This window comes from Gadus chalcogrammus, chromosome 4, assembly GCF_026213295.1.
Source record: "Gadus chalcogrammus isolate NIFS_2021 chromosome 4, NIFS_Gcha_1.0, whole genome shotgun sequence".
NCBI lineage: Eukaryota > Metazoa > Chordata > Actinopteri > Gadiformes > Gadidae > Gadus > Gadus chalcogrammus.
Genome location: NC_079415.1, coordinates 21703451 through 21718386, shown reverse-complemented (window position 1 = coordinate 21718386; position 14936 = coordinate 21703451). Strand labels below are relative to the sequence as shown.

The 14936-nt window shown below is 43.2% G+C and overlaps 1 protein-coding gene across 5 annotated transcripts; it reads left to right on the top strand.

Moving 5' to 3' along the window:
* Positions 1–4318: 4318 nt before the first annotated feature.
* LOC130380340 (uncharacterized) lies at positions 4319–9019 on the top strand. 5 transcript variants are annotated; one of them, XR_008895271.1, is made up of 8 exons: positions 4319–4586; positions 5993–6091; positions 7166–7314; positions 7413–7549; positions 7644–7737; positions 7869–8207; positions 8329–8465; positions 8716–9019. XR_008895271.1 is itself a non-coding variant. In XM_056587506.1 (8 exons), the coding sequence occupies exons 2-8, from the start codon at positions 5998–6000 to the stop codon at positions 8859–8861; spliced, it is 1143 nt and encodes a 380-aa protein (XP_056443481.1). In that variant the 5' UTR covers positions 4319–4586; positions 5993–5997; the 3' UTR covers positions 8862–9019. The 5 variants fall into 5 exon arrangements, 3 of the variants coding, with proteins under 3 accessions (XP_056443481.1, XP_056443483.1, XP_056443482.1); XM_056587506.1 differs by having other exon boundaries at positions 8282–8465; XM_056587508.1 differs by lacking the exon at positions 5993–6091 and having other exon boundaries at positions 6954–7314; positions 8282–8465.
* Positions 9020–14936: the final 5917 nt, after the last annotated feature.

The window sequence follows — 14936 nt, the reverse complement described above, 5'->3', positions numbered from 1 at the left end:
TCCTCTCTCTTCTCCCTGCTCTCCTCTCCTCTCCTGACCTTCACAGAGTCTCTCTCCACCCGTTTGTTCCAGTGCTCTATCCGTGCGTCGATGCCCTGCTCTCCGTCCGCCTCCTCATCCTCGGAGCTTGACGAGGAGGACGAGGAGGAAGAGGTTGAGGAGCCGCTCTTGGCGGGGAGATGGGGCGCCGGGAGCTCGGGGGGGCTGGGGATGCGGCTGACGGCGCGCGTGTTCTCGTACTGGCCGGTCAGGACGTCGGGGTCCTCGTAGAAGGCCACCAGGTCGTCCACCATGTCGCTGGGCACTTCGTACTCCCCCGTGCTGGTGTTCTCGTAGATGCTGTCCATGGCTGCTCTGAGGAGGTGTAAGGGTTGCCTGGTTGTGTCAGGACGGGGGAGAGCCGGGTTGGCAGCTGCTGGTGGCAAAGGGACTGGGATAGGAGTGGTGAGTGGCCGTCGATGCCCACGGAGGATGGCCGGGAGCAGAGGAGGACTTTGGACGCTGTGGGTAATAAAACCTCAAGGGAGAGGAGGAGCACTGGCTGTTAAGGGCCCTTCCCTGGTCGCCTCTGATTGTGTTCTATGGTCAGGTATACAGTATATGGTTTTTGTAATGTTTTTCTTTATGAATCAGAAACTGTAGTTTATTGCCTGTCGTTGTCTTTCACTAACAAAGGATTTGTCTTGGTTCGTTGTTGCGAATTAGCGTTAGCTACAAATATATATATTTTTTAATGCAATGCATATGACAAATTGCATGCTCTGTCAGTATTTGTCCCTATACTAGTTAACCATACAAAATAACCAACTCACTAAATCTATACAATAATATACAAAATACATGTTGGATAAAAAAAGATATCATAACAATTTGATGTTTGAATAGAATATGTACATTTGTGATCGATTGTGTGCCTTTAGGCCATCAGCCTATGGAAAAGGGCCATTTATTCTTTTTCAGTTTGAAGAAATGTATTATTCTATATTTCTTATTCTTGTGTTAATATACATTTTATTATTCTAATTGTGTTCTATTGTTTTTCTTTAAGCTTCATACCTACTGGGTAGGTGAACCCTGCTTTACTAGGAATTACTCAGAACGTTGTTGTACTGTGAATCTGATCAATAAACGGTTCAATCAAGGACTTGTGGTGGCACCGTGATCGAGGAGATACGGCGTGAGCCCCAGAGTTTGGTTCTTTACTACAGTTATTGTGCTTTTCATTTATTGGTCGTACGAGAGGTGAAGTATTTGTTGTTTGCTACTTTTGTTTACAGATTAAATTTCTACAAGTCTAATTGTGTATGCATCTCCTCCAGGTTGTATGTTCTCTGTATTATGTGTGTTGAATAGAAATTTAGTTAACACAACTGACTTTTTTTTGGTGTCATGAGCAGAAGGATCTTTCAACAGAGAGGGTAGGGCCAACTACAGTTCACTGTAAGCATTAACAAAGTACAATCTTCTTATCTTATCTTATCCGTCTCTTTTTAACGTTTGAGTGGAAACATTCGTAAATTGGCGATTGACTCGTGTAGTAACTCTGCAACTAACCATTACTTACAACCATTTTACTAACACTATTAACCCTAACCATAATAACCATGTTACTATACTAACCTTTTTACTTACACTACTAACCCTAACTATAAAAACCCTAGTACTGTCCATACTAACCCTTTACTAACACTACCAAACCTAACTATAATAACCCCATTACTAACCATACTAACCCTTTTACTAACACTGCTAACCCTAACCCTAACTTTATTAACCCTATTACTAACCATACTGTAATGGCGAAAAACCGTGGTTGGGTTTTTCCCATAACCCCAAGATCCCAAGTTGTCCTTTTGCCACACGGAGAAAGCTGGTGATGGCATTGTTTGACGCGCAGTTTGTGTCCAAAAAAGAGTGAGAGTTTGACTGTCCAAGGCCGTCATTTGGCCGTCATTTATTGTAAATAAAATATAACAAATTAAGGATGCATATATATCAAGTTGCACAGTTCACAAACAGACGGTCAATAACTGTATCTGCTTGCCAGCCTTCTCCCTGTCTTCTCCCTGCACTTCCGTCACCTATTTAAAGGGTGCATTATCAGCACCTGTCGCAGGTGTGCACTCACCAAAGGTGTGAAAGAAGGAGAAATTAGTAAGTCACTCAAATCATAAAAAATGTAAATGCGGCTCCTACACACCGGCCCCTATTTGTTCTCTATAGAACCAATTACTCAAATTAATAATAAAGGAGCCATAAGAGGGGCAATTATCGTTGAAGTAAATAAGCACTTAATGCTTTTAGGTATATGTAATGCATAGTTGTTGTTTTTTCAGAAGGTGTGAAAAAATATATACATTGCATTCCTTTGAAAGGTGATCAGGAACCCTGGTCACTCTTCAGCTTCAAGGATTGGGCACAGTTTGGTAATGGGCCTCTCAAGGACTGAAGTCTGTGTCTGGAGCTTCACTGACCGCACCAGACCCCTTGCATCAGGTTTGGTCTCCAGCACTCTTCCTAATGGCCAGGACCCTCGTGGAGCGGTGGGGTCAACGACCAGGACAATGTCTCCGATGCTCAGATTCCTCTTTACTGCAGTCCATTTCTGTCTCTCCTGCAGCAGTAGAAGATACTCTTTAGTCCACCTGTGCCAGAATAGATCAGCCATGTACTGGACCTGTTTCCAGCGGCGCCTGGCATAGAGGTCGGACTTCAGGAAGGTTCCAGGGGGTAGGATTGGCTGGGTTTTCAACAGGAGGATGTGATTTGGAGTCAGTGGCTCAAGGTCATGTGGGTCTGAGGACACTGTGGAGAGAGGACGGTTGTTCAGGATTGCCTCCACCTCGCAGAGCAGCGTTTGAAGGCCTTCATCATCGATGGACTGCTGATGGAGAGTGGAGTTCAGCACCTGGCGGACAGATCTTATGAGCCTTTCCCAGACTCCGCCATAGTGTGATGCTGCTGGTGGATTGAAACTCAATTAGATTCCATCTGGGAGCAGGGCATCTTGGATTTTCTGCTCATTCAGTGACTTCAGGGCCTTCTTGAGCTCCACGTCAGCACCCCTCAGGTTGGTTCCATTGTCGGACCTGATGTGCTTAACTTGGCCCCTCCTGCAGACAAATCTCCTCAAAGCATGGATGCACGAGTCCGTGTCAAGTGAAAAAGCAACTTCAAGATGAACAGCTCGACTAGATATACAGGTAAAAATAACTCTGTACCTTTTGATGGTGGTTCTTCCTCGCTTCACTACAATTGGGCCGAAGTAGTCCAACCCGACATTTGTAAAGGGGGGGAGGTCAGGTAGGATTCTTTCCAGCGGCAAATCCGCCATTTTCTGTTCACCTGCTTTTCCCCTTGCACGCCGACAAACGACACATCTTGAGAGCACCGTCCTTGCTACTGAGTTGCCCTGTACAATCCAGTACTTTTTCCGGAGCTCTGACAGCATATGGTTTCTGCCATTGTGGCCACAGCGTTCATGGATGTGTCTTAAGAGCAGTATGGAAACGTGTGAATCTTTGGGCAAGATGCAGGGGTGTTTTGTTTCCTCGGGCATTGCAGATTTGTGCAGTCGGCCACCTACTCTTAGAATGCCCTCGTCCAGCACAGGATCAAGCCTGCAGATCTTGCTGCCCTTGGGCACTCTAGGCGGGGTCATCTCTAGTGTTGCTATTTCAGCAGGGAATGCTCTTCTTTGCATGTACGTGATGACTGACCTTTCTGCCTCTGCCATGTGCTCTTCCTTGTTCATTTTCCTTTTTAGGCTCTGGAGGCGCTGTTCTGCAATTTGGCTATTGTTTGGCATACAGACATCGGCCTTTCTGAAGGGCAATTTCAGATTGTAATGTCCATCATTCAGAACTGCCTCGTTTGCCATTTTCAAAAATCCTTTGTCCTCAATGGAAATTTCACTTTTCTCCTCAGATGCAACTTCATTCAAATCTTGATTGTACTGGGAGATCAGAAGCTCTTCCAGCCTTGCCACTGAAATCCTATTCACAGTAACACTCCTTACATTGCCAGTTCCCTTTCTAAGTGGCCCATTTACCACCCACCCCAGTAGTGTTCTGACTACATACACAGCAAAAATTGGAGTGTTGAATTTTCGGTGTTAAACATTTCTGAGTTGTTTTTCACTCCCAGAGTGTAATTTTAACACATTCTGATTTAAATGGTGTTCAGAGTTGGAGTTATATGACAGAGTTGATCACATCAGTGTTAACGCAACTCTGCAGAGATGTAATTAAAGGTTGGGCATGGACTTCTCTTTTTCGGCAATTTTTGCAAAATTACTTGAAATCCTTATCATAACCCACTTACAGACACTGAGTTAGAAGTATTGGCATGAAAATTAAACAAGTCAATCATCTGTGGAACGGGCAGGGCTCGAAAAACTCCAATGATTTCCAGAACCACCGAGTGGCATTGGAAGTTGTAAGTGCGTCAATCAAACGGTCGTACTGCACACCCCTCCCCCTTCGTGTATACCCAACCTTTAAGTTCCGCCCATGCATTTCACGTCTACGGTTGGAGACAGAGGAGGCAAGTCTGGACATTTTCTACCACTCATGCAATACTACACAGTAAGTGCATTTAAGTCAAATTTACTGAAAAATCAATTTATGCTGTGTATTTCAGTGTGTTTAATGCCAGGACTGATCAGCAAATTGGTGCACTTGATTAGCCACTTAGCAGACTATGCTAATTGGCTAAGCTAACCACGTGTTACTAAAACCGTCTCCTATTTCATCAATGACGATTTAACAATTCACATGCAAGTTTAAAGCGATAGAAAGACCAGCTTTATGATTTTTATTGTATAAATCTCGTTTGAGGCCGATTTTTGGGCTTCACTATGTTCATCGAAGGGGCTGCATGTCCGAACTTGTCCCTACACGCAGACGGGCGTTTCACGTGTCTATTTGTCGGTGTGACCGGTGTACCACTGTATTTGGTGACCCATCATCAGATTATGTGACCTGCAGTGTTTTCGGAAAAGGTATTTTCGGATAATTTACTTAATTAAAAGTTTATAAGTATTTGAAGTACTAAGTTAAAGCTAAAGCACAAAATGGCTTTTCCCGCAGTCTGCCCATTCCCGCCGTCCGCCCATTCTGACACGCATCGTAACTAAATACATCTTTAAAATTTTACCTGCGTTCAAAAGATTTAACATATCTACACACTTGTATCTTCAATAAAATAATTTATACTTTATTCAGAATCACGGTTTGAGTTCCATATCGCTTAGTTTTCAGTTGATGGCATTGGACAGTGAGTACGTCAATCAAACCGTTATACTGCATTCCCCCTTCCCCTCACCCGTTCGTGACCGCTTCGTGCACGTACTCAAAGCTCGTGACCCAGAGCAAGCTTCTGTTTGTTGTTATCCTGCGGTAGCTACTGGAGCTAGCTAACTAGCTAATCCACATTTGGACCTAGAACTAGAAGACAACCCTAAACTCCCACTGAGCTAGCCTGGCTCGCTCTTGCGCATCTGTGTTCGCGCTTGTGCATGATTGTGCGTCCATGTACTTGGAATGGGTGGAGTCAGCGTTGAAGGAGAGGGACCATTCCAGTTGTGTGTTTTCAAAATCTGCTGGCGTTTCGCAAATCCCATATCCAACCATTAAAACTCAACTTCACAGTCGCACCAACGTGAACCGCTAGCCGTCATGTTTATTGTTTAATGGGAAAGAAGGGTCGCATGGACTATACGTCATCCAGCTCAGTTTGCGTAGCCGTGCGTGTGCGTGTGTCGGGTCATTAGCATCTGCACCGTGGCCTGAGTACACCTCCCAAGTGTGCTCAGGCCAAGGAAGGGAAGTGGACTTGAGTACAGTTGATGCACTCACACTAGCCAAACAATCTAGACTTGAGCAAGGTACAGGTGTGAGATGCACCCTCACACACACACACATATTCTAGTTTTTACCGTTCTTCCATTTAAATGTTTATTTACTTTGTCAAACTTCCTTGCATGTCTCAGTAAAAATGCTGGTCCAGGTGAGGTACGGCCAACAGCAGAAATATGTGAAGTTGGAGGAGGATGAAGGACGGTTTGACTTCCTGCAATTCCAGGAAAAAGGTTTAAAACCACACCCATGTTATTTTAAATGCTCATTCTGTAAGCTCCGTAATGTTGTGTTTTCTGATGCCTTTATCAGCCTCTTTTAAACTATAAATAGGGTTAAATCGAAAAGTCAGTTCTGCAATGTGTGCTTCATAGAGTGTAAAGCATAATATACACCAATACAGATAAAAAAAAAATGCCAATCATACATTTTTTAATTTGCACTTAAGAGGGAGGGGGTTGTGAGGGGAAAATGCTCTAGGTCTATTGAATGATTATACCAGGGACGTGCACAGGAATTTTGAGGGGCAGTTGCTCTGACCTGAAAAAAGGGCACCCCCCCCCCCCCCCCCCCCCCCAAAAAAAACTTGCAGGCTATATGAAGGACTGAGAATAACAGGGTCTTTATTAATATATAATTACAAATAAGTAAAACACTGAAATAACTACTACTAACGATAACGCCCGCGCGGCAACTCGCCGCCTCCATTCATTTCAATGGGGGAAGGGCGGCAGAGGGGCGGCGGCAAAAGCGGCTGTTGCCGCGCGGCAGAGTTTGCCCTCCCCCTACTGACTTTCACTCTCAGTGCCCGAACGGAATTGAATGAGGCAACGGATACTTTATGAAATGTTTCGAGTGGCGATTTTTATAGGCCTACATGAAATTCTGCATCCATTAAATGATTAAAAAAAAAAAACTTTTTTTTTTTTTTCCTCGGAAGGGCAACCTGAGTCGAGGAGGGCATATGGGCAGTTGCCCAAGCAACCTGAGCAACCCCCCTGTACAGTGCTGATATTTAATAGAAAGTTATTCGCTGTGAGGCAAGAAACACTGCTGACTTAAAAAGCACATTCAGTTTTATCTTATCTTTTCTAGTCATCGAGAGATTTTGCCTGCCCACTGATGCTAAAGTAACATACAAGGATGCAACAGGGACAGAAGTTGATGGAGAAATATTCAGCGACCTCGTTGGACAAGGCAATGTGGTGCTGACAGTTTTCTCAGATCAGGGTGAGATATAAAGGCAGGCATAATTAAGCACTACACCTTACAGAATATAATTACTAACATGTTTTCTATTCCTTTAGAATTCTCTGACAGCTCCTTATGTTCTGCTTCTGGGCTGTCTGACTCAAGCTTCAGCTCAAGTACATCAACTGTGAACATAGATGAGGTCTATAGCAAGAGACAAAGAATCGAGGATACACGTAATCGTGATGCTGCGTCTGCCAAACAGGTTTCTTAATACTTCTTAATACATTTTTACACTCTTGAGTCTTTAGAAAAGCTTTTTAATCGCATGTTTGTTATTCTCATGTTTTTGTTTTTTATTAGTTGATTGAAGCTGTGCTGAGAGGCAAATCCGGAGGTGAAGAAGTACTACAGGAGTACCAAACAACAGAAACCCTGACAGATGCTGCAAGAAGACAGATGGTTAACATCCTGGTGGCTCACATGATTGACAATCATGGGTATGTTTCTTTCATATTGTCTTTATTTGTGCCAAATGACTGCATGGTCATTGTATTAAATGTACTCATTTACTAATTGAATATCTCCTCTCAGGCACCTTCCCACTAAAGAAACCAGAGAGGATTATGCACATGGGATAGTGATGCTGTTCCCTTCCCTCAGGGATCCATATTCCAAGAAGGGCTATGTAATAGTCATTATTATTGTTTACACTTTCATGTAATGATAAAAAACTGTGTGGATGACATTGATATTTGAATTCCGTGAGATTGCTCATGAGCCTGGTATGACAACACATTTCATTTATTTTTATTTCAGGAACACTTCTATGATTCTGCAAGCAGCACAGGATACATTTCTTGGCGTCTGAAAACAGTTCAGAGGAAGATTCGTCAAGGATCTGCAGTGCCACCAAATAGCGCTATTTGCTTTTCTCCAGGAGGCCCAAATTTCCAAAGAACTGTTCATGTTGAAAGGCAGCTTGATGGTGATGCTTGCCAAGAGGCCATGTCTTTGCTCAACCATACCACAGACAATTCCCTGATTTTCCAGAAGATGAGAGAGACCTTTCTGCACCGTCAGAAGCTCGTTAATGACCCAGGCAGAAGTGTTGATATCCTCTCCAGCTTCCCAAGATTCCTGGATACAAAAGGATTGGTAAGTTTGAGATGTTTTAGAATGGCTAGAAATTGTAAAGTATTTCCTGTAGTTGAATATCTTCTTTCTTAAAGGTGGACCAAGACTTCACTCTCCTATTTGATGATGACACATCCTCCAGGCTTCTTCAGAAATGGGATTTGTTCTTCAAGCCAAATGTCATAAAAGAGGCTAAGCAGCTCACTTCAACACCAGAGTTGCGTCACTTGGTGCAGTCAGCAGAAAGTCCCCAAGGAGATGATCTTGATGAGGAAACAAGTGAGTTTTTGTTTTAATGCATTTGCTATAATTGCAGTTGAACTCTAACAATAATAAACAATATTTCCTTTGTTTATTCTGTGTATCTCTTGAGCGTTGATCAAGAGATACACTCATTTTTGGATAAATGTGACTAATAGATGGATGACTGTTTAAAACTTTCTCATAATGCCTCCTTGTTCTCATTCAAACTTGAAAAGTATTAAATTTGAAGTTTTCAGTTAATTATTTTGTGTCTCTTGGTCCTCAGCCTACGACCAAGAAATGGCCTCTCTGTTGTTGCTGTTACATCTCCTTCCACCACCTCCAGGGGGACTGAAGTCTCCAAAAATGAGTGCATCTGATGCAGTTGAGAGACTTGTTGTCTTTCATAAGGTATTTATATTATTACGTTGATTATAATAATTGTCACGTCACCTTCTTAGCCACATGTAAATGAGGGTTGCTAAAAAATTGGATGGTATTTTAATTAAGTCTTCATTCCCATCCTGCACTAGCCAATGAGAAGTACTAGTAGCATTAGTATTGAGGTTTTGCCAGAGTCTGTGTTAAGACGGATGTCGTTTACAACTTTAATGAGGGCGGTCTCAGTGCTGTGCAGGGGTCGAAATCCTGATTGGAAGGTGTCATAACAACCAGTTGATGCCAGGAAGTGATTAAGTTGCTGGAGGACAACTTTCTCAATGATTTTACTTATGAAGGGCAGATTTGATATTGGTCTGTAGTTGTTAATAATAGAGGTATCTAGGCTCCGCTTTTTTAAAAGGGGTTTAATAACTGCAGTTTTCAGGGCTTTTGGGAAGTTGCCTGACTGGAGAGAGTTGTTAACTATCTGCAATATGTCTATTGCTAGGCAGTCAAAAACATTCTTAAAGAGGTTGGTAGGTAAAGAATCAAGGCAACAGGTGGATGGCTTTAGTTGTGTAACAGTTTCCACAAGAGTTTTAGAGTCAATAACATTAAAGCATGCCATCCCTGCCACGTAACTTTTGCCTGAACAGGGTGGTAGTCCAACATTTTTGTTTGAAGTGGAGATATTGATGGCGCGTCTGATGCCTTCAATTTTATCGGTATAAAAAACTGCAAACTCAATGCATTTCTGCGTGGAATGGAGATCAGGTGGAATTTGTTTTGGGGGGTTGGTCAGTCTGTCAACAGTTGCAAATAGGGTTTTTGCATTATTATTATTGGATTTAATGATATTGGAGAAAAATGTTTCTCTAGCACTTTTTAAGTCTGAATTGTAGGCACGGAGGCTCTCTTTGTAGATATCATGGTGAATATGAAGTTTTGTTTTACGCCAGATGCGTTCAACCTTCCTGCATTCTTTTTTCTGTGCTGTTACAGAAGCAGCTTTTCTCCAGGGTGCCTTTTGCTTTCCAGAAATCGTTTTAACCTTGTAAGGTGCAATGACATCCATGACTTTCAAAATTTTCAAATTAAAGTTTTCTACAAGATCATCAGCAGAACATGGGTTGAGAGGTGGTAGTAAGGAGATGGCCTTTCTAAAAAGTACATACGATTCTTCATTGATATACCGTTTTTTGACAGTATTTGATTTTGTCTGTATGTTGGGAATAAAAGATATATTAAAGAAAACACAAAAGTGGTCAGAGAAGGAAGGATCAGTCACAGAGATCAGAAACATTGAGGCCCTTTGTGATAACCAGGTCTAGAGTGTGGCCCTTACAATGAGTAGTCTCTTTCACATGTTGGGACAGTTCAAATGTGTCCAAAATGGTAAAAAGTTTTTTTGCACACTTGTCATTCAAATCATCAGTATGAAAATTGAAGTCACCAGTTATAACTAGACAGTCAAAGTCTCTGGAGATGCTAGACAATAATTCTTAACATTAAGTAGACCCATCCTGATGGTGTTGTTGATAGGCTTTAAGGTTGTTTTTGGTTTGGAGGAAATATGCATGAGATTTGTGAGGTTAGCAGTGTGTCTAAGTTTCCCTTTGTTTATTTCTTAGTGGTTACAGCAGGAATGCAAAAGTTGCCATGTTTTGACATAGGCAACCTTGGGTTCAGCAGATTATGCAAAACGTCCTTTATACTTTGTCTACGGCTGAACCCTTTTTTGTCTCAGTAATACTCAGGACTACTATCAGTACAGGGGGCGGGGGGCTGGGGCGCCCTCCGCTTTGGTGTTATCAGCCTGTGGGAATGACCTGGCGATGCTATCATTGACACAGATGCAAGTTTGATGCCTACATATTCCTGTTTCTTAAATTCAGCTGGAAAATCGCAAAGGGAGGAGACAGTGGAGCTGGAGTTGTTGTGGCTATGGGAGAGATGAGGAGGGGGGTGGCCGTTCCTCGCCAAGCCAGCATCGGCGATGGGGGAGGGCACGGTGTCCATGGTGTCAGGCAGGCTGTTGTCTCTCTTCAAGGTCTTTGGTCTGTAATGCAGAGGAGGGGGGTGGCCGTTCCTCGTCAAGCCAGCATCAGCGATTGGGGAAGGCACAGTGTTGATGGCGTCGGGCGGGCTGTTGTCTCTCTTCAAGGTCTGTGGGCTGTCTGCTATCTGTGTGTCAGATAGTGGCAGAGTAGATGTGTGGGGGAGGCTGTAGTCTCGCTTCTTCTCAACCTGTGCTCTGATTGTGGTCTGTGCGTCAGACCATGGCAAGATTGTGGCCTGTGCGTAAAGCGAGAAGAGAAGATTGTCCCTCAACAGTTTTGAGCCTAACCTGTTTGGGTGTAGGCCATCTGCTCTGAAAAGATATTTGCGCCCCCAGAATAAGTTGAAATTGTCAATAAAGCCCCTTCCTCTTTCATTGCAGACTCTGGAAAGCCATGTATTCAGTGCAAGTAGACGACTGAATCTGTTTATTCCCCTGTCAACTGCTGGTATGGGTCCACTGAAGAATGAGTTGATGTGTATTTTGTCCAGTGTATCCAATAGATCAGTGTAATCCCTCTTCAGAAGTTCTGACTGTTCTCTTTGAATATCATTAAATCCTGCATGCACAATAATCTGTGAGATTTTGGGGTTTTCCAATATGATTTTTGGCTAGTTTATGGTTGATATCACTAACCATTCCATATGGGAAGTTGCATGTTTTGATCTTCTTACCGGTTATATCCTTGATGGTTGAGTCTCCTATAATCAGAGTGTCTGGTTCATCTGCTTCCTCTGAGATGGGCCCTTGTTGGACGGTGGCAGACACATGCGCAGCCCGCCTCCGTGGCGGCTGGTTGTTCCATGTCTGTCCGTACCGTCTGTCCGGACACATTTCAGGGGTCAGGGGTGCACAGATGGCCGAGGCATGCGCAGCTCGCCTCCATGGCGACTGGTTCATGTTCCGTCTCTGTCCGCACTGTCCGTCCGGACGCATCTCGGGGCTCAGGGGTGCATGGGTGGCAGGCTCGTTCGTGGACTCTTGAAGTGGCAGGAACCGGTTCTTCAGTGGCAGGGTTAATTTCAGTGACGGGCTAATCCGGCTGATAACTTTAGCTTTGGGTAGTTTAGCATTTGGCGTTGAGTGATCTTGTTGATTCACTTTGGTATGTCGTTTTGGCTTAGCGCCGACTCTGTGCCAGTGAAACGCAGCTGGAACTGTCTCTCTCTTGTCCAGCTTCGGGAAGGATACAGTGTAGCTTTGATCATCTTGCTGTATCTGAGTGAGCTCAGCAAACTCACCCATCGGCACTGTATCCTGTAGGGGTCCTTTGCATTTTTCTAATGCTGCTAGTCTCGTTTCCATTAAAGCCACCGTCTGTCGCAGTTTGGTGCAGTCTGTGCATTTCCCAGTCTCCGTGCCTGAGATATCCGAGTACAGAGGCATGTTGGCGATAGGAAAGTCCAAGTCTTTTTCTGCGGTCTGATCCGGGAGTAAAAAGTGCCAAAATGTATTGTTGAATCGAGCGATGGAGGACGACGAAAACAAACTATATACTGTTAGGTATTATGATCATGAAATAAAATAAGATAAAGTAGATCTGATCGATGAATTAAGTAGTTTTTTCCAATGCCTAGCGGAGCTTCGGGAAACATTACCTCTCTCTGCTGCTGCTGCTCCAGGACCTTTCTTACCTTATTGCTAACTCTACTAATCCTAACCATACTAAACGTATTACTTACTCTACTAACCCTAACCCTACTCAGCCTAACCATACTAACCTTAACTCTACTAACCCTAACCTTAATAACTATTACTACCACTACTAACCCTCCCTTCTAACCCAAACCATACTTACCTTATTACTAACTCTACTAATCCTAACCATACTAAACGTATTACGGTAACCCTTCCTTTTACAGTCCCCTAATTACTAGGTATTTACCCGGTACATACATGGTAAATCATAGTGTATTACCGGGTAATTACCACTGGTAATAAGAAGGTAAATAGAGGTAGTTACCCGGTAAATACATGGTAAATCATAATGTATTACTGGGTTACGCACCGATATGTCCTCTGAGATCCGTAGCCTCACGCCGGACAGGTCAGTGGGCTCCAGCACGATGGATCCGGCTGTCTCCACAATGGAGAGCTTCTTTTGCAGATGATGGAGCTTAAAGATCACCGTGCGAGGCCTGGGGACGTTCTTGACCAATGGGCCGATTCTGTGGGCGATTTCGATGTCGTTTTCCTTCAGAGGAATGGATAGGAGAGATGAGAGGATCTTTGCCAGGTAGGCCTCCATGCTGTAGCCTGCCTCACTCTTCTCCGGCAGGTGAAGCAAACGGAGATTCCTTCTCCTGGATCGGTTCTCCAGATTGTCTATAGTGATCAGGGCCTCCTCTAATTTATTATCCAAGGCGTTGATGACCAACTCTTGCGCTTCCAGCTTGTTGGATTGTTCAAGTAAGTTGGCCTCATTTAGATCCAGCCGCGCACCAATCGAGGTAACCGAAGTGTGTAAGACCCAAATATAGGAAAACCTAAAAAAATAATTATATTACCTTTCAGATGTTGTTGTAGGTGGCCTTTGATGCAGTAATTAAAGAGTTTAAAAAAAAAAAAAGTTTATGTACGTTTTTAGAGAAATTTTGTAATATTGCAACATTGGGCTTAGTTAGGAGCAGGATTTCTGTATTTATACTCTAAGGGTTTGTACAACTAAGGGTTCATTTGCAGGGTTGATTGCTTACTTGGCCCCATAACGGTATATAACATTAATAATAATCACACATTAGTCATATTTTTATGAAGTCATTTATTAAAAATATTAAAAATATTAAAACAAGATAAAACTCAAGTTTTTCCCCTCTTTTTTTCTTTTCATGACATTGGTCATCAAGACTTTCATTGGTGGCGAAAGTCCCAAAAACAGTCCCTGTTGTCTGAAAAGCAAAGGCGAACATCACACTTTCTGCATTGTGTGTTGGTGTATCCTTATTGCACTGTCTGCAGCGTCCTCTCCCTGTCTTCCTTGGGAAATGGGCAACTAGGTCCTTGCGTACATCCAATGGGAGGTGTGCACATCTCTTGGATGGCCTCTTCTGAGCATTCAGAGGGCTTCCTGATGTCACTGTCTGTGTTGCTGGGCTCCCTTTGCCAGAAGATGGCCGTCCTCTCTTTGGAGTTTGAAGTGTTGAGTTTACCAGGATGAGAGAGGATGCTAGCTGTGCCTGAAACTGTCTCCTGTTCATTGTCACTTTGCTAGACACCTTGAGCGCTTTAAAGTCCCGCTTGTAGAGCAGCCAGGCATTGACCACAGCGAGGTTGATTGTGTGCCAGAAGATGTACATCTACCAGCGACGGGATTTGATGGGGAACTTATATTTGGCTGTAAATGAGTCCAACAAATCCACACCTCCCATGTACTTGTTGTAGGCACCAACAATGTAAGGCCTCTCAACTTCAATGTAGGTTCTGTTGGCTTTGTCCCAGCGTTGAATCTTCTGCACAGGTTCAGGTCCAGCAAAGGATGACACAAGTGCGACGGCCCTGCTATCATACCATTTGACAGCACAGATGTTGTGATTCCCCTCCAATTTTAGGTCAGGCTAATCAAATTAACTACATTTTTTAGAGATACAACTTTTAAATCAGTCAAATTTCACCAGAACACAACACAAGGGTAGAATGTATACTATCCATGTATAAAGAAAATACTCTGTTTCAGGCAGTGGTGAAGTGGAGGGAATACAACCTGTTTGAGCCCACTGCAACAAGCCAGCTATTTTGACTACCACATTCACCCAATGTTGTGTAATTGCAACAATTATATAACAAGCTCTAAATGAAATTTGATGCATCTATTCCACAATAACTACATATGTACATGCTCTAGACATTATAATAACAACCAAAAAATATATAAAACACATTTTACTTACATGCATCTGATGAATCCAGTCCAATGAAACCAATAGATGTTGTTCGAAGGAAACCTTGAGAGGGTGTGTGAGTTCATGGCCAGAAGGCGTGACTTATAAACAAATGTACGATCAAATAGCATTGTGAGACTGAACAATAGGACCCAATGACTATGTAAATGTGGTAAAAAAATAAGATAA

Excerpts from the sequence above, each read along its gene's own strand:
- LOC130380340 (XM_056587506.1), top strand. The coding sequence starts at position 5,998 with ATGCTGGTCCAGGTGAGGTACGGCCAACAGCAGAAATATGTGAAGTTG. Across the intron at positions 6,092-7,165 it reads CCTGCAATTCCAGGAAAAAG|AATTCTCTGACAGCTCCTTA; the intron begins GTTTAAAACCAC and ends CTATTCCTTTAG. Across the intron at positions 8,466-8,715 it reads TGATCTTGATGAGGAAACAA|CCTACGACCAAGAAATGGCC; the intron begins GTGAGTTTTTGT and ends CTTGGTCCTCAG.